A 26880-nucleotide genomic window follows, 5' to 3' on the forward strand; every position below is an offset into this window, starting at 1 on the left:
ATGCAACATTAGCTATGACATTTTACATGACTTTTCAGGGTCACACTTTACATTAAGTTAGACATTATATTAGAATATAATTCATGCATAATAACATTTTAATTTGTGGAAAATAGCAAACAACATCTCCACCTAGTGAGTCAATTGTCAAAACAACAAAAGAGTTGATTATATGATTAGTTAGATACATATTAGTTCTCTATGCACAACTTTTCTTTCAGTCTCTAAAGAGTCTCCAAAAGTCAAAATGGCATGAAATTTCCTCTTTATCAAAACATTACCAGAATAAGTCAAAGTTAGAATCCAATTTAACCATTTTACACGGTTAAAATACCCAGCACACTCTTTCCTTAAAAGCCAATTAAAATATGCAAAAACACAATCCTTTAATTTTCTCATAAAAAATGTTAATGACTCAAAAAGGCTAATTATTTTATTATTTTTTATTTGATCAATGAAAAATAAACCTATGTCTGTCCATTGAGTTTAAACCAATTGGATAATGGAGTAAAGATTGAAAGATGATCCCAGGGAATAAATAAGGAATAATCACGACATCTATGTCTTAGTGGGAGAAAACCCATGCCAATGGTGTAGATGACTAGACATGATTGTTTGCCCAGGTACAGTTATTGAACTGGTTTAATGTTGAATACAAAATGCTATCGTAATAGATGTGGTTCAGTCAACCATACTCACATGCTGCTGCAAGTCATGTTCCATTGGCTTTTTGAGCCTTCAGCTCAATACAATCTTGTGTTCACTGGTACATTTCCCCATCAATCAGCAATGAGCTAGTTCCCTAATTAAGAGACAGTATACAGTAGCTTATATTGAAGAAGAAGGACCACATTCAGCTATAAACAGTGTATACGCATAACACACGCACATCAGCATCTTTCTGACTCTTGTGTCGACTCCCCGCACCCCTCCACCCTCATCACCTGATGTTGAATAGGACCTCAGGAAGGATAGTGGCTCGGATAAGGAGACTCTACTAGTACTTCACCCAGCCTGTCACCCAGGGTGCTCCACAACTGACACCACTCCATCTGCATATACACAAGAGCTATGACAAGACCACCAATAATAATCCAACATCACCTACCAGACTATCTATCTAACCAATCTGAGCAACAGTCATGCCTCCTAATGCAACCTTACAGACCTCAGAGTCTGATTTAGTGAGATTCTACAGGGGTAAATAAATCCTAATACAAAAGAAGATTCCTCCTCTCTATCTCATGTACCATAAGCAGGGACAGTATAGGACATCAACAGCCACATCAAATGAGTCTGATAAACTATCTGATCAAATCTGATCATATATGATTTCATGGACTTCTGTAGTCTATGGATAATCTGACTAAATTGGAATGACCACAGCTGGTCCCACCACGGGCAAAACAACGTTAATGGATTAATGACAGCTTCATAAACCCTTTATAAGGCCTACATAGATACTTCACAAACAATTTATAACCAAATGCCATTCTATATAAAGGGTGGCAAACTACCCTTTTGTATTTAAAGCCATGCATGTTGCCCCAACAGTTTAATTTCATAGATGTGATGTGTGGCTATCTTGGAAATTCAAAGCCAATCAATGGCTAACAAAGCCTTTGTCTACTATTAGGAGCCTCCGTTCATGCTTTCAACACATCCCTAGAAGTCATTTCTTCATAATAGGATAATGAAATTTGGATCAAGACTTAAAAGTTCAAATGGTGAAGACTCCCCCAATGTATTTGGTTCACAATACCTCTCTCCTCCCCATCTGTGATGAATATACTGTAGATGACTATTGTTCATCCATGGAATGTGAAGTCCTGTGGGAAAACTGTATGGAAATCTCAATCTCATTAAGTGTTGTGTAGATATATACATTATCTCAGGTCCTGAACACTCAGGATCCTATTAAATAAAACCCTGGTTTCAGTGTTACAGGGGAAGGCTAGTTATAACACCTCAGTCTTCTTCTGTTGCAATAAGAATATGTATTTGCATTCATCAAAACAATGTGTTAAGTGTGACGCAGAGAGGAACTTAACAACATGACAATTCAAACATGCACTGAAACATTGACTTGAGTGATAGGACTCTGGCACATCTGATGTTTATATTTTTCCACTTACATTTCGAGGGGTTGTTGTGACATTTCATGGTTTTATGGCTTGGAGCTTGGCTTGACTGTTCTCTCAGGAGCGCTGCAACCGAGTGGAGATAGTAAACGAAAAAACGTATACTACAATATCCAGACCAACTGTAAATGATTCTACACTGGCTAGTACGCTGCCTCCTCACAAACATACGGCAAAAGAGATATGTATTAGAGCTTGCACACCTGGAGAGTAATACTGTTTATATAAGCATACTGTACTTGAATATTATCCACCTGGCACAACCTAATAGTGTATTAGGGCAATCTAAGCTTATTTATCATGATCTTCCCACTATGTAATAATAATAATGTTTTATTTGCCATGCAATCAACTTGTCAATCAATGTGTGATTTTTTTGCTCTAGGCACAGAGTCAGCCATAGTCGGCGCCCCTGGAGCAATTAGTAGTTAAGCGCCTTGCTCAAGGGCACATGCAGCTCTTTCCTGAGGCAGGGATCAAACCAGTGACCTTCCAATTGCTAGCCGGCCTCTATGTGTTGAAGAGCACATGACAGCCTCTCAACGATGGGAAGATTATTATTGAATGTCAGCAAAAACCAACACATAATCTAAATTTCACAACATCATTGGTTTGGTTTTCTAATTATTCATTAACTATTCAAGCAAGCCTATGGACTTCATCTGAAAGCTGAGGGACACTGCTAAATTGTGGGTTAGTTTAGGTGAGTTGCTGTAAATTCGTATATCCAAGTGCAATTAGTAAGTTACGATAGGGGGCGCTCCTGCAAGGGAAAAGTAACCTGACCTCTCAAAAGTTTGATATTTTGATGACTAGTTGGAGGAATTATTTGATGTTCTCATACATTTTCTTCAATGGAAGCGTCAACCGTGACATAACCCAAATAGAGTGATAAAGTAACTAGTTACATTTTTATGATGGTAGCATCATTGGTTGGCTCAGTTACAGTGATGCTATTTACAGTATGCCTCATTGGTAGTTTAGTTAAACAGTGTTCTTGGTCTCTCAGTAATACAGTACTTTTCCGGGTTGGGGTCAATTCGATTCAGTCAATTTAGGAACTGAATTTAATACCAATTAAATAATTCAAAAAAGGCATTCATTTTCAATGATGTTTCAATCAATTAAAAAAACAGTGTATCTGTGTATACTGTATGTTTCAGCAGTCAGCAAACTCACTGGGTGTATGTTCTTTACACTCTACTGTAAATTTAAAAGAACATTTTTGAATTTGAATTTGAGTTTCAAAATTGACCCCAACCACTATAGTATCATTTATAATTTTAGTTTTACATTTGAGCACTTGTATTAGTGTGGAACTTTAGTGTGTGTGTGCGTGCATGTTTCCCAAATGATGCGTCCCAACCTACCAGTGGGTTACAGTCAATTCCTATGGGGTCTTGGCAAAAGGCTGGATTTGGATAATATTATTTTGTTTATCTGGTTGGTCACGGTACAAAAACAAAGCAAATAACACTGGCATGTTACACCTGTTTTTCTTATAACAGCTGACTTTGATAAAACGTATGTGTGGTCGAAGACATCAATGTTGAATAACATTATACACACTGTATACACAGTCATACTAACTTTTGTCTGAGCTGCCACCCTTGTTAACAACATGGTGCATGATATCAGTGTTAGATTGATGCTGAACTGCAGTATGGTGTCACCTTGGTAGAGTTTTAAAACAATCGTTTTAACCCTAGTAGTAACAATAGTTCTAACCCTAACCTTAACCCTAAATAGATCTATTTCAAGCAATATGTACAACTAAAGTCATGTATTCTTGGTAACAATGGTGAAACTATTGTTTTCAAACTCTACCAACCTACTATAGCTGAGCATCAAGTTGTTACCAAGAACACATTACTTTAGTTGTACATAATTATTTGAAATAGATAACTCTATTGGGAAAATTACTGACCAAGTTGATAATGCCCAATAAAGTATCTGTATTCTTTATTAGTTGTTTTGCTTTAAGATTGCTGTATGGGGCTGAGAGCTGGTGAAAGTGAGTCAGTTAATGCTTTCAAATTCAATAGCATGGTGTCACTTCCCACCAATTACAATACTACCAAGTAAAAATTCCACAATTCACTGATCAAAGTGAATTGTGGAATTTGTATACCATTTCTCAGAGAACAACAGCTACAATGTTGCATGTTCTTGACTACTGTGGATTCAAGCGCAAGTCCTTTGCCCAGATCCCCTTACTCTAAAAACTATGTAGGATTTTTTTTTAAAAACATTTATTTCTAATAATAAAACCAAAAAGGTTATCTTCAAAATCAAAGAGGCTTATTCTGACATGAGGAAAATGTTATATTTTTTATTCTCACACAGTATTTGGGTCATTTCAACAATAGCATATCTTTTCAAGAGCATGCTAAAACACCCCACATGGAGCGAAAACTGACACTTTCATTCAACAAAAGCTATTAAATATTATTTACAGGAAAGTTAAATCTTCCACCGAAGACAATGATCAAAACACAAGTTAAAAACTTGTCTTTCTTGATATGATATAGACAGTGAAAACTAGCTCATGAGGGGGTAAGTAAGTTTTCCTGGGATCCCAAGTGAACTTTATGGGACATAATGTCATATATACAAAATGCACTACACAGACCAGCAATGTTAGAGAAATCATGTTTCAATATGAAGGAAAAACAACAAAGTAAACAAAATAACCTAATAATAATGTAGCTCACTTTGTACTTGAACTAGTTATAGAACTGATATTGCACTAGTAGGTCTATCTTGGTCACTAATCAAATTACTCTAATGTAGTCTATTACATGTTCCTCATATCTTCCCTTTTAACGTGATCAAGTGCCTTCTCATGACACTTGCTTTTTTTGTTCTGGTGGGTTTTGACATGTTTTGCCAAATGGTCACTTCTCATGAACCTCTTGCAACAGTCCGGGCAAACAAAGCGTTTCTCCCCCGTGTGAGTCCTCAGGTGTCTCTGGAGTTCATCGGACCTGGTGAAACTTTTTCCACAGAAAAGCCAGTTACAAACAAACGGGCGCTCTCCAGAATGCCAACGCAGGTGCGCTTTGAGGTGGGACGTTTTCCCATAAACCTTCCCGCAACCTGGTATGTGACAAATGTGTTGTTTTTTCTTCCCGGGCTCGTCGTTCGATGTGGACGATTGGCAATTGGGGCACCTGCATCTCCGGCATCTCCGGGCAGTGGCCAGAGGGGACTTTGTGTGAAGGAGAGCGGCGATTTGAGTCTGATATTGCGCAAAGTCCGAATGTCCCAGAACCAAGCCCCTCTGCAAAGGGAACCGATGGTGACCAAGGGACGTGTGGTGACTGATGTGATTCCCCTGTTGTAGACTCCACCACGGAATATCCTCCCCTGGATTTGGGGACAACTGTCTCTGCTGTTGATGCACCAGGCCAGAGTGTCCCGTAACGAACCCTGCCATTGCAGGTGCCATGGCATTTGGCGCTGCGTACGTTACAGCGGGGACATACGTAGGTGGACAGGTTGATTGTAAAGATTGCATGGAACACGGTAACATCTTCACAGGGGAGAAGTCATAGGGATAAGAGGGGTCCGCCGGAGGGGTGAGTGGGAGCTCGTGGTGGGAACTAAAGGAGCTTTGGATATGCGCAGAGAGCTGGGCTTTAGAGGATAGTCCAAAGGTAGAATTGCTAGAGAGAGTGCTTTGATGGTTCCCCTCGGTACTCCAAGGATGGAAAATTCTCGATGGCGAACCTAAGGTAGTATCATATGGAACCTGGAGAAAATCAGCCGGACCTGACCCGTGGTGGTGATGCCCGATCCTGTTACAAGTGGCAGCCAGAAGCGCCAGTGGAGAATGTCTGCAGTTCTCTGGAGAGGAGTTCGGAGTGCGATCCTGTAAAAAGGAAAAAACAAAGACATTAATGATTAATTGTGTCTTAGTATGTTCGTTTAAAAACTGGTGGTTAGGATACACGTCGCCCACTTTATGTTAAGTTTTGCAAATGAGAGAGGTCCAAATTCCATACGCAAGTAGCCCCCAGTCTAATGTGTTTGTGAATGCGCTCTGGACGAGAGAACTCCCTTAAAGTAGTCTACGACAAATAGGCTAGGCTGCAACCTAACCATAAAGTGAAAAAAGTCAATCATGTTAGCAGCTTCCGTACACATTAATACTCGATAATTAACTCCAGTGATAAATTGTAGGCTATCGGAGCAACGGGGCAATTACGCACATTGAGAGGCGCATTCTGGATAAATACGCGCCTAGGCAAGCAGGCTCCGTCTTCAGAGCAAACATAAGATTTTAAGAAGTAAATACATCATTACAAGGAATCATTACGAGTAACAAAAGTTTCGAACAAACCTGTAGAAAAGCCTGAAGTGTTTCATTCCGCAGTACAGCCACTGCTGCCATGGTAAACCTCCTCTTCCTTGTTAAAAACAAATAAATATAAACTAATGGAGATAAAAAATGTGTATCGTAGAAAAATGTCTCGACGTGGTAAAGTCTTCACTCTCAATACTTCCTCTCCCCGAGATATCCTTGGTCTATCTGGAGAGTGAGGGATCACTTCTTAGAATTTGATAAGGACTTTGGTGGGCCGCCAGCCAGTCAGAAATAAGATTTATTACTTTGAAGTTTGCCGCTGCCCAATCATCAAAGAATAGCGGCTCTTTGAGAGGGGAAAGCAAATCCTTTGAATCCACAAAGCTCCTATGGTGTGTTTGTTGGTCTGGATAAAAGAGCTGATTATTAGGGGGGGTGGGAAGGGAGGAGATAAAGGCGGGACAATTAATGAAGTAATCACTATGTGGGAAATGTATATACACAAATAATTGGATTTTCTTGATCAAAGACCCCCATGCCGCCTGGAGACCCCGGTATTGGAGGCTGTAGTCATCTGATCCTCTTTTTGTAATTAAGGATTTGTAGCAGTACCCTGTGACAATGTGACATTGTTATCTCTGGAGATCTCCTGGTACATTTTGTTTGATAACTTCAAGAGGAGTAACGAGACTAAATCAAGTGACTCAACACAAAGTTCATGTTGTGTTTAAGGCAGATATATCCTGTTTTCCCACTATATTAATGAGATAAAATGTTTTTTCCCCATGTAACACAGTTATGTTGTCGATGGCTTGTTTTCATGAAGAAAAATAAACAGTTGAATGTATTACTTTGTAACTTTGAACTTTGAAGTCACATTTGAACAAGTTTGCATAGTGTTCATTCATCTTAAACATGTATCATTGAACTGTAAATAAACCTATTGACCTAAACTTAAAATCCTTTCTTTCTCATAACATCACTTCTCTCTCTAATTCCGTCATTTTGAAACATCACGTAACTATGATTGACATTATTGCGCCCTGGTGATAACATTACCAGATAGCCAAAGGTGATAAAAGCCGGACAAGCCTACTCCCAGGAGCAGTTTGCAACTAGCGTGACACGTTGCTTAACAATGGCTACCAAAAGAATTATCCCATTTAGATGGCCTTGTATTGATCCAGGTGTCAAAAGTGGCACCTTCAAGATGATGTCTCTATTGTGCGTTTCCTAAAAGGTTGTGCCAGTGCAAGAGGCTTGGGAAGGAGGAGATCTCATCCGCAGGAAAGTGGAAACAACTGCATCTCCGCCCAGAGCTTGTTGAGAAACTGGACAAGCATCAAACACATCAATCCCCTTCAAAATCCAATAATATACAATGGACCATAAAGTAAATAAAACAGAACAAATAGACGTGCTTACCAATGTTGTTATTAGTGTACTGTATTTGTAAGCAATGCATGATATTTTAGTGACAGCACAATACATGTCCTAATGATTTGATCTGAAAATAACTTAAAAACTTTAGTTTCTAACTTCAGCTGTAGCAATGGAAGTGTTCTATATCAACGCAGTGATCTTTATCAGGCTTCCCTGCAGAAACAATCACTGTCCTCTCAACTACTTTGGAGCGGCTGATTTTGAATTAGATCTGTTCCTTTGAAGGGATTAATGTTCCAAGTCCTCTCCCACGGCTCTACACACAGTCATGGGGGAAAGGGGGAGTCCTGCTGGGCAACGCTGCAACCACGTTTCTCAGCAAAACCGATAGACTGCAAGATTGGGGCAGCCACATGTAATTTCTGCAATTAGTTTTGGTCTGTCCGTCACCGTAAATTAACCTTATGTACAACTGTCAATCGAGGCCAGGACACACCACTTGTCGACCAAAAACTTCACCTCCTCTATACATTTATGTTTGCTTATTACTTCTCACGCTCAATGGTTTCACCACTAACCATGGTTTCACTCATCTATGGGCTTAGACCTATGGATTGCTGGTATTACAGAACAGAGACCCATACAAAGATTCAGATTCTAGTCTCATATAAGGAATTATAACCAACTATAACCATGAACATATCTTGTAGATGAGACCTGGATGTATTTGAGTATGTTACAGGCGTTCTTTTTTTTCTCCTTTTTTTTTTTTTTACCATATCCATTAAAGCAAAAGGCTTTTGGAGATTGTGCGTAAACTTTATTTCATTGAACTCACTTCATGAGAATAGTACAAAACAATGTGAATACAAAGATTCTAAGTATTAGTAAAAGCACAAGGGTGTACTGGTGCAATAAACATGGTATGCATGGCAATTCAATTAAACAATTCAATGACATTATCTTATTGAGTGAAATACATGAATATAAAAAAACAACAATGTAAGCCATTCCTCTACTTGCATATTCAACAACAACCATGTAACTGTACTAGCATGAGAAGCCACAGTGCTATTTACATGTTTATTACAATTTTCCATTTTTGGATAAGAGACATGAATACAGACCAATTATTATAAGCCTACTTAACAGCTTTGTTTGGTCAAAGAATAATATTATCAGTCAGAATGTTTTAGATGTAAACACACAATCACTTTAACTCACATAAAATATCATCTTTCATCCACTTTCTAATGGGAATAAATAAACAATACATCTGAATTCAAGTTTGACCACTAAAGAATATTTGGTTGTGGTGCATAGCAGGTTCATAAGAAGGCAATCTGGAACAGAAAGAGAAACAAAGACAATCATTTCACAAGGCATCACCCACTCTTGAACTACAAATTGCTTGAGCATACAGTTCCCCTCAAGTTCGGTGAGAAAATCAAACATGGGAACACTCAAATGCATTTTCAAATGAGGATAAACACCCCTATTCCCAAGCAAAAAAAGTGTGTTCTCTATAATCAGAGGTATTTTAAATTCATATTCACATTTCAGTAACAATTATGCCCCCCAAAATGTACATAAGTTGAGGAAGTGAAAGTGGAGTTACATCTGGTCTTATAACATTGAATAAATTGACAGTGAGAAGTGCTTAGAGGGGGTTGGGGGGCAATGCCACAACATGAACCCCTTCTTTCTAACTACTCCTATTCTCTGGACAGTTGGAGAGAAAACAGGTTCCACATCTGTCTCACACAAGAGACATGAGAGAGAGAGGGAAGGAGGGAGAGAGAGAAGAGAGAGCGGGGGGGAGAAGAGAGAGAGGAGGGAGAGAGAGAGAGAGAGAGAGAGAGAGAGAGAGAGAGAGAGAGAGAGAGAGAGAGAGACGCTTCAGGCTACTGGGTACTTGAGCCGCTATAATGGTGTCTCGTATGAGAAAACATCTGTGAATTTCCTCAGTGATCTACAACAAAGTATAACTCAGAGCAGTCACTCAGCAGACCTTTGAAGTAGCTCTCTGACAGAAAGCTGCCATTGTTCACAGCCCCCTACACAGAAGAGCTCCAACTTTGGTCTCACTAATTTTCAAGATTTTCCCTGCAACACGATACAACTCTTTTTTTTCCAGCAACCTATGAAGCAGGGGATCTCTGCATATTCAAGAGCAAAGCCTTGGCAATGTGCAGGCTGGCCTGAGGTCATTTAAGGCGGGACAGGTCATTTCACCTACTCTCAGCCCACCCTGTGTGTGGTAATCCAGCCTTTCAGGAGGAAATTCCCCCCTCCCACAGTACGACTGAGGGTCAAAGCCTCCTTTCCCAAGGAAGATGAGAGAAGACAGACATATCATATCAAATAATTGTGGTATGTAGGAGGATGCCAGGGACAAAAGCAACTATTGTGGACTAACTAGAGAGCATTTTCAAACCAAATATGGAAACACAGACTAGTTTCACAATGTAGCCTAGTACTGTCTTCATATGTAAGTATCATACTTTAGTTTGAAAAGAAGAAAATAGGAATTTATGACAGAAAAGGAAAACAAATTCATGTTATTCATGTCATTTTATGGGTACATTTAATCGGGCAGTTTTTTTTAATCAAGCGCTAGGTGACATGTTCCTATACCTCCTGGCAGTGGCTAAGAGACAGATTTCCCTGTTTTGCATCCCAAACTAAAACAAGGCCGTGGTGATTCTCACACTGTTACCCGCCCAGCGTTTATTCAACGGCAGCTGGTCCCACCATCTGGGTGAGCAGTGCCGAGGCAAAACAAAACAGGTTACACCTTTGGCCATGCCAAGTCTGCTAGTGCCCTGTTCAGTCCACAAACAGAGAGAGGCTAATCGCAATTTCACGCTCTGATTTGTCAAACCCCATTCCAGCACCATAGGCACAAAACTACTTTTAGGTAAATAAATGTCATGGGATGCAAGGTACAAAATGTTTTTTTTCTTATGTTGATTCAATTGTGCGTATACCACTTTGCACAGTTGAAGCAGCCGGAGTGTTCTGTGCTCTTAAATAAAAAACAAGGTATTTTTTTTTAAAGAGAAACTTTGGTCACTTCTAAGACAAGAGGAAAGACATGAAAAACTTTTCAGGAAGGACTCTCTGTAGAGTACCCCTTCATGCATGCATTGTATATTCATGCAAATTTGAACAACTCAACTGTGCATAGAATGCCCTCGACAAATTGCAGGTGTGAGGAAGCTGAAACAAAAGCCACTGTAACCCTAATGGCATCCCTTGTCATTAAGAGTTCTTTGATGTGCGTACTCAACAGACTCTTTTATCTCCTTCTTCCTCTACCCCTCTTACCCACTCCCTCTCTCCCCCCTGCTCAACCAGTTCCTTTATTAATGCAGTCTTTAGGGAATGTTCTTTTGCAAGAAACCTCAACACATCTGACATCTGTTTGACGTTCATGGCTGTCCATTTCTTTGGCATCAATCATTAGCTTGCTAAGAGCATCATAATGCTGCGCCTGTGAAGACCTTAAAGCACCTGTTCAACTCTGTCCCCCCCAAGCTCACTAATAACAAAAAGTAGACGAAAAAAGGTATCACAAAAAACACAAAACATTACAAATTAACAGGCCTGTCATTAAGGCTTTACTTGAGATAATGCTACTGTACCGTATGTGCAATCATATTTAAATAACTATTACATCTCCAGAGTCTCTGTTGAAAATCTTTAATGCACAGCAAAACATCTGTATTCCAAAAGCACATAAACTGCATTAAAACAGTGTGTCTGAAAAGACTGCTCAAGAAACATTGATATTCAAACTCTCCCTTTGAACTCAAAAGGATATAGAAACAGGACAATGATGGCCTAATCGTGTTCCCTCTTTGAAGTAAGACATCACTATTAGGTGAAAAGGTAAGTATTCTCTCCTGCAGAAAATAAAAGCTTTTCATACATTTTGTAGAGGCTGTTGCTGTAGAGATATCAGAAAGGTAGGTATGTAACGTTGGATATTAATGTTTTGGGGCTGGGATGGATGTGGTTTAAATGGAAAAAAAGCTAAGAAATGGTGTTTGGAGCAAATAGTTAAAATGGCAAGAATAACATGGGTGGTGACGTTCACCACATTAAAGGAGTCCTCTCTCGCACCAGATGCAGACAGATTTAATGAGGAAAAACAAGAGGGAGCTGGGTTTATGAAGAGGTATTAAAGAAAACAGGTGGGCAGGCATTCGTTTTTGACTTGACTCTGTCTCTGTACCTCACAGACCTGCTCCGATACCTGCTACATGTTCTCGGTGTCCACCTGTCAGTCCAACACCCCAAGGCTAACTAGCAAGCCCATTCACACCATAGCTAAGAAAACCCCCCAGCATAAAACAACATTTACCATACAACACATGCTCAGCTAGCCAAGGTTATTACTGTACACACACAGCTCACCTCCTCCTCTCATCTTCAGGCAGGCAATCAGCCAGGGAGTTAATTTGGCAGAGAGAAACAGGGAAAAGAAACACCCACTACAGCACCATATGTCACCACAGTCCAACCTTGTTATTAAAACTAGTAAGCCTGTTTGAAATTCCTCTCAATGGTAAAAAAAAAAGGGCCAACATAATCAAGGGAGTATGATCACACTTAATTGATTCAGTGTACTTTTAAGACACACTACAGGGTGCTATGGTGACCTATTTCAGACTGCTCTTCAGAGGAATGAAATATCCCCAGTCAGGGAGTAATGCACAACGAGTATTCTAATTACCGCATCTGTGGCTGCACAACCGGAGGTGAAGAGCTTTTGAACTAACTGCACACAATCGCCAACGCCACATTATACTGATGTCTTGGGTATTTTTCTTGCAATTCGGCAATTTCTGTATTACTCCCTGTCAGTGCACTACTGAAAAGTCAAATATAATCCAAATGTACTGTAATGTATCTGTTCCTTCAGTGCATATTTTCTTGAGTGATTCAGTCATGTAAATTATTTATTTTTCATGTCACCCTCTCTGGTAGAATTATATCAGAGAATACTTGCACCGCTATCATATGTGACACAGTCTGATCATTTGGTCCGCATGTCGGCAACCAATCAAAATGTTCAGACTTTTCTTTTGAAACACGTAACTACGGAAATACGAATCACAACACAAACTCACTAGTCAAGCCAAAATACTGCAACATAATGGATTGGGTGAGTAATCCCCACTCCTACCTAGTTAACTATAACACTACTTTACATTGTTAGCAGGCTCACAAAACAAGCTGTGTTAGTTGACTAGCGATGTGTCATTGATTTTCAACAACGCGGAAATGTATTCACATTTTTCGAGAGAAAAGTCTGATCATTACATCGGACATGAGGAACAAACGATCAGACTGTGTCACATATGTCCAGCAGTGGTTATATAAAGTCATAATACATGAAAAGAATGTCTTGTACAGTGGTTAATTTTACTTTCTTGTACCAAAATAACATGAAAGACAAGGCAGATTACAGTGTCTAACACTTTTCGATAACCACCACAAACAAATTGTCATTCCTCATGAATGGATTCTTTCTTATCAACCAGCAGTAAACAGAAATTCAGCTAAACCACTCACTATGTAGGTAGTATGAATAACATTATAACTATAACTCCCTGTTACTTGTTCAAAGTGAGACTAGTCATTGCCTAATGACTAATTGCAAGTCGACCTGGTCCTGACCCCTTACATTACAGTAGCTGGTCTTCTGCTCTGTTGACCACCTGGGGCTTCTTTAACCCTGCAGGAGCTAGAGTAAACCAGGGTCTGGCTGTGGCTGGTCCTGCTATCTAGGCAGAGCTCTAATGTTTTCCCCGCTGAGTATATGGAGGAAGGGATCTTCAGTCATACCACCCTACTCTTCCTATTAAGATCAAAATCTTTCCTTGGGCCCTGGGGTGTCAACAAAGGGAGATGCAGTAAATGATATGCAAATTGAAGAAGAAAAAAATACAGCACTACAAATCAACTCACCTGCCCTGCATTTCCGACATCACATCTTAAAAGAAAATCCCTGCACTTTTGGGTGAAATTCAGAGTTAGGGCGAGCTCTGTGTTGTCGGTAAGTGTGTAGACATTTAGACAGGATATGTTTTGGAGGTTCTAGTGCACCGAAATCACAAAGCCTCTTAACTGAAAGAGTATTCTCAGTAGGCCTACCGACTAGAGATTTTCTGTTTCGGTTTGGCATGTTTCCAGATGCATCTTTTGACCACAGACACAGTCCCTGATAACCGAATAGGGGTATACTTTCTGTTATCCTAGCATAATCAACAGGCAATTGATTTACTGACAAAACCACTACACATGCCCTGCTCTGGCTAAGGACGATGGGCACTTGTCTAGCTCCTAGAATCTGATTCTTTATAATGTTTCAGAATCAGAATTTTTCTGAATTCTTCCACCTGTGCTCTAAATCTGACACAGAATCTATTTACCACTGAGGCTCGAAGGTTGCTTTAGAGAAGTCTCAATGTATGTCTGTTCTGTGACAATAACACTTCCTACAAAAACACTGACTCATCCTGCTCCACAGGATGCCATGTTCTCTCCACAAATGTGCATTGTCATTCACTTTTTATTTATTGATGTACCATTTGTCATGATTTTGAAAGCCAATATTTTTCCTAACATGAGTCCCTTGTGTGAACCAAATTAAAAAGGCCTGAAGAAGGGAAGAATGACACCATAACTAATCCCCTACATTACTGAAGCCCACTCTATGTATGTGTGTAAATTAGGTATGGGGGAGGTGGCAAAGTACAAGGATCTGCTATGTAAAAACATGGTAGCACAACTATACTAAGAGGAAAATATACTGCAAGTATGGTGTTCTTTGTAGTTTTGAAAAAAACAAAACAACATCTAATCTCTTACAACAAGAAATATTTGCTGTTCTCTTCTTTTACATCACTGGTACCAGTGCTCATTGACTCTTACCGGTTGACAGGGGTTGTAAGGCTCATCTCTCTGATGAGAGGCCCTCCAGACAGGGTGGGAGGGGGCCCACTCGAATAGCCTTCCTCAGGGATCGACTCCACAGTTGACAGTAATTTGTAGTACTCATCCTCTCCGTCCAGCAGTTTGATTTGGCTGGGATGTGAAAGAAAGGAAGAGAGTGAGATGAGAGGAAGGACGTTAAGACTGCTCTTTAAAATGCCTCCGACCAGAAAGGCATGACATTACATTTCCAAAAACAGAATGTAGTCGGTTTAAGTCAAAAGTTAGATAGATAAAGAGTGGCGCTAAGCCTGTTTTCCAGAATTTTGACCTAGTAGACCAAATCAGGCTTTCATTTACAATTAAGTCAGACCTTCGACAATTAAAATTAGCATGCTGACAAAGCCTTACCCCCCTCTCTAATGACGCAGAGGACCTGCTCATAAAAGGCTGTTATTTTCAGCGCTGCATTTACATGATATGAAAACAAAAATCCATTTCTGGATTCTCCTATTCCACAAAGGGCCTGCTCTGTTTAGAGTTGCAGTAAGTAGGAAAGCAGTTATTTACCCAAGTTTTCTCGGCTTCCTCTTGCTCCCCTGGTAATCCAGAGTTCTCTGAGGAAAGGGCCAAGAGCACACAGTCAAAAGATGAGCAGAGAGTCATTAATTTTTAATTCAAAGTGATTTTGTGTTGAATGCGAGCAGATGCTGATAATATCAGAAGTCACAGCATAATTTTTTTTTGATCAAAGGGCTCAAGTGAGCCTGATGAAGCATGCATCTTGCTCAGCTTTGATAAACCACATCAATTATTCACCGTGAAGGCAGACATCCTGACATGAAAGCAACAGATAAAGAGCATAAGCACATGTTCAAGACAAGAGGCAGAGAAGCGTGGGGGTGGGGCTCCGGGGTCTGGCACAGGTAGATTTAATTGTATTATCATCTGGAACCAAAGTCAGACAAAGGCCTTTATCGCCACTTTGAACTCACATTGAGCTGGTTGTAGTAGAGGCTGTCTTCAGGGCTGTTCAGCAGCTTGGGCTGCTGGCCCCGCCGGCGAGGAGTTCTGTGCTGTAGCTTGAGAACTGGACCTGCAACAGAGGAAAATCACTGAGACATGGTTCCCACAGAGCTTCTCTCACATCAACAACAACAATCACCATGACCGCAACTAGCTATATCACCATCTTCAAAACTCCCACACTGACAAACACTGCAGAGAGGCCCCAATCGATAACTACTACACACAGATAAATTCACATCCTATTTGAACAAAACATAAGTACCAAGACTCACTCCTGTAAGAGACATGGTGAATATATATTCACACACATCTATCAAAAGGCCTTATTTGTCTCCATGAGAGGTATGAGACCCAGGAGTGAGACCAAGCTCCTAGAGTTATATGCAGCAATATGGCACCAGAATATCAACAACTTTAACTCAGATCCACTTCTTAGAGCAGATGACGGTCACATTGCCAATTCAGTGTTGTTTTCTCTCCATGTTCAAAGCAATATGACTGCAACTATTCATTATTAATCATACCACAGATAGTGTTACATCATGCTTGGCTTTTGCAATAGATGTCTTACATGATCACCTGATTAATCAAACATAAGGCAATTTAGAAGGCACAGTAGACCTTTTCGACAACTGTACATCCGATGCGAAGTTTCAATATTTATAAGTTACAAACATGTGTTTTAAAACCTAGACACCTCTACAACGATGCATTTATATTTAATGTCAGATAGCGTTTCATCTTCTTTCCGTGGTTCTGGGTGAGACAGGACATTCCTTCATCATCTCCTGTTACCTCGGATTCCCAACCTTGACTAAAGCTGCATTTACTTTTTGCAGCTTAACACTACTTTGTACTCACTTTGAACAGACCTCATCACATCTCAATCCTATACATCAAAGCCCAGAGTTTTTTTTAACTCCTCTCCTTCTGCTTTCTTGATGTTACTCAAACCAGCGTAGTTCACACTGGAAATGCCCATGAAGGTGCTGTCAATTCTATATGTCTGCACTTTGAACTTCACAGTTTCTTGTCCCAAGGTCTATTGAACTACAGTATAGTCAAAATCCTCTGTGCAAGAAGCATTGTGCAATTTATCTAAACAATCATTAGCTTTGTTGGTTGTAGCATGATGCTATCATCATGGAGTCGTGGTTACACTCCCACAGGGGCCATTCGATACTTCAGTGCTTGAGCTCGCTTTGGATGAAAACAACTGCCTGACAAACTGTTATTAACAAATAAACCAAAATAAATAATCTGATTTTCAAAAATAGAGCAATAAAAGATACATTTATTAAAAGATCAAATTAATCACCTATTCCAATAAAGGTTTGCACCTTAGGTTTTAGAAAAATAATGTATGTGGAACATTGTTTGGCTAATGATGTCTGAAATGGGTTTGATAAGCAAATTTCAAAATCCCCTGAAACCGCATCAAAGCCCTCAATCAAGAATAATGAATACTGACGGCCTTGAACAAAGTTTCATAATGTAATTATACAGCAGAATAATGTAATCATATAGCAGCATGAACTGCTTAGTACAAAATATGTGTTATTAAGTAAATACAAAATAATGAATAGTTTTGCTCTAGATTGCTGGTTAGCTTGTTAACTGACATGGAATCTTGATAATTGACAATCTAATCCAAATCCACCTAAACTTAAACAAACAACCGTATAGCTGGTCATAGTGAAGGACTGCTTCATGCACAGGGATCTCTCACTGAGCCAGAATGGAGGGGATTTATGTTTGGGGTCTGAGGTGAGATGTTTCCTCTATTCACTGTCGAGGCTCCATCCTGAGATAGGGGATCTGGGCTGTTCCAGTCTACAGCTGGATCTCCTGTCTGTTGGTGCCGTCCAGGAGTCAGAAACACAACTCCCAGATCCAACATCACCATTTATCTAACCTGACCCGGAGCGATTAAAGCGTGTAGCAGATCAGAGGATGGGTCAGGCTTCCCATCTCTGACTCTGTTTGGGAAATCACTGCCATTTGATCCAGGCTAGCCCCAGAGGAATGCTGTTCCCGCAGATATCTTACAGGCATAGAGCCTGCCAAACTGCTTTCTGGCATGGGAGGACTTGGACCCAGGTAGGTCTGGGAAGAGGTCAGACAGTGGCTCACACCAGGGCTGCTAAATATTTCTGGTGTGATCCTGTCTGATGTTTTGGGTGGGGTGGGATAATGGTCGAAGAAGAATACAGAAGCAGTGCGATTCATACAATATTGATTTTCCCCTATCAGGAAAAAACCCCTGAAGAGATTGCCGTTATTTGCAACAGACTTACATATTTGTACATTCTTACATCTTGAGATAAAAAAGCTGGGAATTCTTTTTGAGATAGGTAGTAGTTTCATTTTCAAAGAGGGGCAGATGACTCGCAACACATCTCTAAATACCAGTTTGAAATCCCTTGAAAATCAGAATGCTCCTCAGAAACAACATAAAAGAGCTGCTAAAAGGGATTTTAGCAGAATAAACGAGAGACGTATCGATTTACTTCCTGCGTCACGTGCTGGGATCACCTGACTTCTCCCAGACCACAGTTAACCACTTGGGCTTTGTTTATTCAGATGGAGGGAGCCCAAGCACCAAAAGGCATGGATTATAAGGGAAAATCATCAGTGGAGTCCTTTGATGTCTAAATGAGGCATGTGCAGCCCAGACCCCTCTCTTTCCCTCGCAAACCCCCTCACACACACATGCATGCACACACGCCTGTATGAACACACAAAAACACTCTCTCTCTCTCTCTCTAACTCTCTCTCTCTCTCTCTCTCTCTCTCACACACACACACACACACACACACACACACACACACACACACACACACACACACACACACACACACACACACACATTGTTTATTGCTAACAGAAAGTCCCTGAATAGATAGCTATAGACAAACTTCAAGAGGAGTTCCAGATCTTTTCAGGACTCCTGTGATTTATTACCAATGTCTTCATTTGGGACATCGTACTTAAATGGTAACCCATGTGCTTTGAATTATAAGGCACACTAGGAAAATCACAAGGTTCTGCAGATAATGCTCCAAAGGGCAGTTCCTGCATCTGTTTTTCACTAATGCAGACAGAGGATGTTGTTACTTACAACCAATTTTTCACACTGAAATCAATCATTTCCACTGACGGCAGATTTGGGGTCTTGACTCCAGCTGAAATCTTCATGGAGGGAAAAATCCCTAAGATTTTTTGGAAGTCGATCATTTGTCAGCCTTCTGTATGATGTTTCAGTACAGCCCACCAGGTTGAGCAGTGTGTGAACGTTAGTAGAAAGGAGGCAGCACAGTCATAGGAAAACCATCCCACAAAGTGATTAACACTGTAACTTAAATGTCATCAAATTTGTATGGCCACGTGATTTTTAATGGTTTGATTGCATCCATTTGTCTTCATCCAATCATATGATAATTTGTGACCACGTTTGATTAAAAGGTCCTCATGTCGGGAATTGTGTCGTGTCGCTTTTGGTTCTCCCGGACCCACTTCCTCATAAATAGCCATGTGCGTGCGTGTGTCTGTTTGTTGACAAGAGTGCTGCCATCAAGGACTATACACAGAGAAAGTTTTGTCAATTCTGCTTTGTTTTGCTTCTGCTTATGTGTTGTTTACTAAGCTGTGTGTAGCCTATGTACAAGTTTGGATGTTTCTTGCAGACATGGCATAGCCAAACGTGTTAGTATGACATGCTAAGCTGTGTCAGTGTTTACAAGACTAGCCACACAGGTGTTAGCTTGTTAGCTAGCTACCTAGCTTTGTTAGAAGATTGTTTGTGTGTTTGTTTTTGTTAGCTGACTTAGCGGTTTTGTTTGTTGTGTGTGTGTCGGTGTGTTACAAGTGTTAGCTTGCTAGCTAGCTTTGTTAGATTGCTTAATACAGGGCTCTCAAGTCTCACGCATTGGGCGTGAGACACACGCATTTCACACGCTCACACGCCACACCTTGTATTTTTCACGCAGAGAAATTACCAGGGGCGCCCACCAAGTCGCGCCGCTATTTTTAAAAAATAGAACAGGTAGAGAATCAAGTGAGTTCCCTCTGGTTCCCCTAGAGTTCAGAAGGCCACGCACCAGCTAATCAAATAAAAAAACATAGCTACCGAACAGCCAATCAGAAAATAATAGCATTGCTGTATCCGGGTAACATTTTGATATTCCCGCTACAACAAACAACGTTCTGATTCCAACGACACGGGCTGACTGGAGCTATTGATTCAGATGCTCGCTACACAGAAGAGGACAGATTATTTGAATTGATCATTCACATCTCGAAGTGGCTACAGACTGGTCGACGTGGGAGAAGACCATATCCTTTGACGCTGAGACTGTGTGTGTGTGTGATTATATATATATTTTTTTACAAATTGATGTCATTTATCAGATCAGACCCCACCCCCCCCCGCCGCCGCCAAAATCTCACTCTGAACTCTGTTCAAAACTTGAGAGCCCTGGCTTAATAGGATTTAAGCAATCTAACAATTGTGCTTTTGTAATGAATGGTAATGTTGTGTGGAATAAAAAATGATGATTCATTCATTGATTTGTAGACTTAGGTCATGTTCTCACATGAAAGTCCGAATCGAGACCCGGAGCAGGTGGATGAGTTTGCAACATTGTTGCATAAATTATTTCTCTGATTTGCGTTCTCACAGCCCTTCATGTAAACGAAGTAACATACGCAATCGAAGCAACAGACGTGGTAGTTGATTGGTCAGAAAAATTTAAGAGCGTTGTCCCGCTCTTATACAGATCAACACGCGTGCACTGTTGTTTTCCTATGGACTGCCTCGAGCAGCGTTGTCACCGAAAGCGAAGCAAAGTGATGGATGCGTCGTTTCTAACCGAAGCGAAACCACCCTTTTCAAGCGGAGCATCCGAGGGTTCTTTGCTGCGGCCGGGAGCGACTTCGAATGCGCGTTCTCACAGCTCCAAACGAATGCGCGTTCTCACGAGCTCCAAAGCTCCGTTTCAAGTGAAGCAAATGTTCTAGTGAGAACACCCCCTTATACTGTGTATAATAATACTGTGGATTGAAATGATTTCACTAACCTACTTCTTACTATAAGATGACATCAACAAGTAGGCTACAGTACACTATTGTTCATGAGAGTCTATGGGAAGCAGGGCCGGCCCGTCCTACAGGTGATAGAGGTGATCGCCTAGGGCCCCGAAAGAGTGGGTGGCCCACTCATAATAAAACAATAAAAAAACTTCTTTTTTTTAAATACTACGAGTGCCCCCCCCCCCAGAGGTGTACATATATGTATGTCCTGTCCTTGAATTTCATTATTTAATATGATGTGCTGCATGGAGGAGGATGGTAGCTAACTCTAGCTGGCTAACTAGATAGCTAGCTAACAATGTTGCTGCTTAGCCAGCCAGTTGTGCTGTCTGTTCATTCATAGCTAAGGTTACCTGGTTGCTATCATTTTGCTACTAAAAATAAAGTTTGATTGATTGATTGGTTTACAGTAGCAAGCTGGTTGCTATCAACTCTAGCATTCGTTTTTGTTAGTACAACTGGCTAAGCAGCAATGTTGTCTAGCTAGCTAGCCAATGTTGTGTAACTAGCTAGGTAGCCTGCTAGATTTAGCTACCATCCATGGCATGAAAGTAACTATGAACTAGCTTGCTTAAATTGCAGAATCGCCACAGATTCAACACATCATTTTTTTACATTTCAGAATAGCTTAAATCCCTCTGAAATTGTCTCAATATAGCCATGTATGTAGGGTTGCCACCTTTCAGTCAGAGAAATAAGGGACACCCCTCGCAGTAGGGGCCCCGCTCCTCGGGACCACGACCACCACAGGCCCAAGGGCGGGGTGGGGGCGCCAGTGCTAGTAAATCATAAGTTAAACATTGTTTCAATAAAGCCTTAAGGGCTGCCAAGTTTCACCAAAAGTTTGGAGTGAGATCTTTTGGCGGTGGAGCGACCCAAAACTGTGCACGTTTTGGCAGCGGCGGCCCCTCTCTCCCACACAATTATTTGTGCTAGTTTCCTGCAATTTTACATGTTGTTCATAATAAACCAGCACAAAAAATTTAAATAATTGGAACATTTGATAAAACAAGACAAATTCAGACAATATATCATATTTATGTAAGTCTTAATAAACAAATACAGTAGCCTACAGAGTCTAAAAGAAAATTCGGCCCCATCAACAGGACTCAGCCCCTTGGTCAGCAGCAGAAAGACCCTTGGTCATTATCTTATATACAGTGCATTGCTCATAGATGGCTATCATGTTATACAGGACATACAGTACCAGGGTTTTTCCTGGGTCCGAATGAGGCCTCTGGGAATGATGGCGATATTTTTTTGAGGGACCCCCAATTGTTGTATTTGTATTGTACATTGTAATTATTATTATTATTAATAATAATAATAATAATAATAACAATGTTAGCCTATGTAGGGCCAGTTTCACAGACAAGGCTTAAGCCTAATCCTGGACTAAAAAGCATCTTCAATGGAGATTTTACATTGAAAGTCTGATTTAGTCCAGGACTAGGCTTAAGCCTTGACTGTGAAACCGGCCCATTATGTTACAGTAGAGAAACAAAAAACAGTTACCAAAACTGTTAAGTTACAAAGTAGGCCTATCATCTCACCCAAATTAAGTGAATATTAAGTGAATAGGCCTATTTAAGAAACGGTATGCCATAGTGTCTTTGAGATAAAGGATACAATCCGTTTTCACACTCGTGTTGAATAACAGAAGATTAATGGAGGGGGAAAAACATGAGTGTGAGGATGGAGGATGATGAGCAAAGTCCCATCATGGATATTTCACTGCCAATCTCTCCTCCATCACCCCGAAAAAGAGAACAGAGGATGAAACAACTTGCGATTTGAAAGTACCAGGCTACCAGATACGTATGCATATATTTTGCAACCAGGGTTGCCAGACGGAATTGACAATTTCCAGCCCAACCAGTCTAAAAGCTGCCGAATCCACCCGTCCAGTGTGACCAAAAGTAGCCCAATCTGGCAACACTGCTTGCTACGTTCTAAAGGCCGATTTAAGCTTCTGCGTCGAATTTACGCGCGTAGCCTACGTAAGGGGTCTCGCACTTTACACTTCTGCGTAGGTCGCTCTGCAATTACACCGTCACATCGCTAGGTGGCAGTGTGTTTTCTATGTCCCTGTGCTGTGCCTCTTCCGGTTAGCTATCATTCTGACAATGCCGACGGTCGGTGTACTCATAGCGGCATAATAGCGATCAAAAAACGTATTTTTGTTATGCTTGTTGTAAAGAAAATGTCTATAATGCATTGAAATGACAGTAAACTAAGATAATACGATGGTTATCATAATTTTTCAAATTTTTATTAATAAGTAATTACAGAAAAAGTAAATGACATTTCTGTCATGGCTTCCGCATTCTGGCCGACGAGAGAGTCGGAATCATGTGCTACCAAGCGGACCAATCACTGTGCTTACGGTTGCGTAGAAACTGACGCGTAGTTACATTTTTGGAGAGGTGCGCGTTAATCGACGGCGTAGGCTACGGCGTAGCCTTGCGTAGCCTATGGCGTAGATTTTACGCAGAAGCTTAAATCGGCCTTCAGACTTACATGCAGCTCGCGTGAACACAGGTTCTTCCAGCAGCGCGCGCCTTCCGCTTCGATTGCAGACTCAAGTTAACGCGCGTGCAGAAAGATGCCACGAAACTCGTGTCCGGTAGCTTTATTTAAAGGAATGGCAAAAAAATAAAAGATGATGTATGATATATTGGCGGAATCACGCAATGTGGGTAGATTGAAAATAAGGAACAAACAGCGTACCGTATTGGTTCAAAACGGGACGCATCTTTTAACTGTCAGATACGGAACGATTCCGTATTTTAAGGGACGGGTGGCAACCCTACATGTATGTAACGTTACACATGGTTGATTAAGTTAATTAAAGGTATGCTTTGGCTGTATTCCTGTAGGAGCTATGTTGACATTTCTGAGTGGGCCCCCACCCCCAGCTGACAACCCAGCCACCTCCCCAAGTACTGAGAATTGAAGAAATATAGGCTTCTGTGAGTTATACTAAGAATTGAAGAATTATTATTTGTTAGTCTGGTGGGGGGGGTTCAAGATCCTTTTATATTTTTTTAATGATATCTTGTGAATCAATTTCACCAGTCACAGTGTTTCTTTCGGATGTTGAGCAAAGTAGCGATTATTATTTGTAAAAAGAACTATGAGGGGGTAGGCCCATTTCTCGCCTAGGGCCCAACAGACCCACGGGCCGGCCCTGATGGGAAGCATGCAAGCCTACACTATAGAAGTGTCCACACCGCCCCGCGGTGGTGTAGCGGTCTACGCACTGGCCGCTAGTGCATGCTGCCCACCGGGGCCGGGGTTCGTATCCCGGCTCGCCAGATCCAGATATGGCCGAGGCACACGGGAAGCGGCATATTGGCCGGCCGCTTCCGAGGGGGGTATAGGAGTATTTCTGGACTAGGATCCGTCGCGCAACACCGCCCCCTGGGTGCCGGAATAACGGTACTGGGCTCGAGGAGCCAGTCAGCCTAGTCTGCCTGGCGCCCTCCTCTGGGACTGCCGGCCACGGGGTCGTGCGGCGGATCCCATGCAATAGGCAGGGGATAATTGGATGCTAAGTTGGGTTAAATTGGCTACCAAATTGGGTGAAAAAGGGATAAAATCTGGAAAAAAAAAAAAAAAAAAAAAAAAAAAGTGTCCACACCTCTGACCTGAAATTTGTGTTACAGAATGAGGAAGGTGAGAGGTTCTGAGAGATGAGACCTTGATGTGAGTCACCAGCACTTCAGGTATTTGTCATTGTATTAGCAATTCTATTTTCTCAATATAGTAGTATTTTGTAAAAATGGCGTGTTGGTAACAGTGGGCAATCATTTTAAATGTACTGTATTCTATTTTTATTACAGTTTTGATGCCCAGATGGGATGGGAAGGAACTACACCGAAGTCCCACTAGATGCTTTATGGACTAATGATTATAATTTTTTACCATTCTATTATTGTATTGCTCAATTGTATCTTGCCTATTTTTTTCCATTTTGTTTTCTCTTGCTGCTGCAATATCGACTGAAACTGAAGCCATAAGAACTTTACTCTCTTGTACTTGTATAATGGGATGTAATAAACTTTTGGCGGACATGGCAATAAAAAAATCATGTACCGTATTTTCCGAACTATAAATCACACTTTTTTTCAGAGTTTGGCTGGTCCTGCGACTTATATATCAAAATATGAACCGAGGAGTAAACATTACCGTCTACTGCCGCGAGAGGGCGCTCTGGGCTTGTGACAACTATATGCTGCTCCTGTACCACTGAAGAAATTAACTGAAACATTAATGGGAGCTTGGTGATCTTGCTTACCGGTAACTTGCTTGTTGGACTCTCTGGCTTGTTATGTTCATTTAGCCTATTCAGCCTCCCAGGTATGTTCTTTATGCTATTGTGTAGCTGAATAACTGTTAATGTGTTACGTTAACATACCGGACACCAATTCAGCCTGTTGTTCTGTGTTCTATTGTGTAGTTGAATAACTTGCCTTTCCAGATTAAATGTCTGTTCTTGGTCTTGGATTTTGTGAAATACATTTCTAAATAAATGCGACTTATAGTCCAGTGCGACTTATATATGTTATTTTCCTCTTCATGACACAATTTTTGACTGATGCGACTTATAGTCCGGAAAATACGGTATCTTGAACTATTATTATTATTATTATTATTATTATTTAGCTATTTAAACGTGTCAGCCCTGTAAGTTTGTTTCATGAGGGTTAGCTGACAACCCCACTGACAGATAACAGGTAGATAATGACAGGTAGTGTAATGGGGGAGTGGTTGGGGTGAGTTAACCAGCTATTGTTCCCACCCATTACCTGTGAAAAAAGGCAGAACATACTTTGAGAGCGGATATCTCTGCTTTATGATTTGGAGGGTATCAACATTCAAATATACATGACTTCTTCAACTTGTTTCAGATTTCAATGTATGACACTTCATTTGAAAGTTTACAATCTACCCTTACATAATCTGGAAAAAAAATGAAAGATTATGTTGCCAGACTTGCAGACTTTGTAACCAGTCCCAGTCACATTTGAGGACAACTAATGGACCCAAATTGTACAAACTGGAAACCATAAAAGTTTTGACCATGAAAAAACCTCCTGAATAATTTAATCCACTTCGATGATACTGAAGGAAAGTTATAACATGGTCATATACCTTGATTCTACTTTTGAAGAGATTATTCTGCTGAAATTGTGATGATGAGTAGTTTGGAAGTACATCCTGTTAACTACTCCCACTGACATTAAGAGGATTACGTAGGTAGCGGCAGACAGAAGTACTCCTTCCGTTAAGTTGAGTCCTCCTATCCATTCCAAATCTGCTAGCTCTACGACGTGCCTGTAATTTGCCTAAAACTGGAGGAATGTGTTCAGGCATCCGGTTGAGATGCTATGATGCACAGAGTCAGACAGATAAATCAGAAGGCTGAGAGACAGTAAAGAGGGCGGGACGGTATTTGTCTCAGCAACATGGAGAGGATGGACCATTTGTCTGGCAGATGTATGTTGATATGGTGGTGGTAGTGGTGGTGAGGGTAGGGGCTGTGTGTGTGTGTGTGTGTGTGTGTGTGTGTGTGTGTGTGTGTGTGTGTGTGTGTGTGTGTGTGTGTGTGTGTGTGTGTGTGTGTGTGATGAGTGGTGGTTGCAGAGCTGGTGTGAGTGCATTTGGGAAGTAAGTGGTGTCAGAGTTGTTGGTAATGAGGTAGTTGGATGGTAAGAAAGTGAGATGGATCAGTGAATGTGGGTTTTACCTCCATGTCCTTAATACCATGCATGTCCTTATACTCTACCATACTTCCACTGACCTATCCCTGCTGCATTTGAGCCTTGAACCAGTTCAGAGTGCCAACAAAATCAATGTGCATTGATTGTAATATGCCATAGATTCGAGGTACAGAACTACGGTACTTGTATAACCAATAAGTAACATTAGGAAGCGTCAAAGGTATTATGCGTTCCTATTTTTCCCTCTTTCTTCTC

The 26880-nt window shown here is 40.8% G+C and overlaps 2 protein-coding genes across 2 annotated transcripts in view; both read right to left on the bottom strand.

Annotated features, from left to right (window-relative positions):
* Positions 1 to 4938: 4938 nt before the first annotated feature.
* On the bottom strand, positions 4939 to 6537 carry sp5a (Sp5 transcription factor a; the record flags this gene model as incomplete). Its single annotated transcript, XM_080535484.1, has 2 exons — positions 4939 to 6015; positions 6487 to 6537. 2 exons carry the CDS (start codon positions 6535 to 6537, stop codon positions 4939 to 4941), a joined length of 1128 nt encoding a protein of 375 aa, XP_080391610.1.
* Positions 6538 to 8648: 2111 nt separating this feature from the next.
* Positions 8649 to 26880, bottom strand: part of myo3b (myosin IIIB) — a 39937-nt gene continuing 21705 nt past the window's right edge. The window contains exons 16-19 of the mRNA XM_080535843.1: positions 15774 to 15874; positions 15349 to 15395; positions 14779 to 14931; positions 8649 to 9176 (exon numbers count right to left, since the gene is read on the bottom strand). Coding sequence (XP_080391969.1) covers positions 9116 to 9176; positions 14779 to 14931; positions 15349 to 15395; positions 15774 to 15874 — 362 coding nt within the window. The 3' untranslated portion in view covers positions 8649 to 9115. The remainder of the gene's footprint in view (positions 9177 to 14778; positions 14932 to 15348; positions 15396 to 15773; positions 15875 to 26880) is intronic.

Source organism: Nansenia antarctica, assembly GCF_963989245.1.
Source record: "Nansenia antarctica genome assembly, chromosome: 7".
Classification (NCBI taxonomy): domain Eukaryota; kingdom Metazoa; phylum Chordata; class Actinopteri; order Argentiniformes; family Microstomatidae; genus Nansenia; species Nansenia antarctica.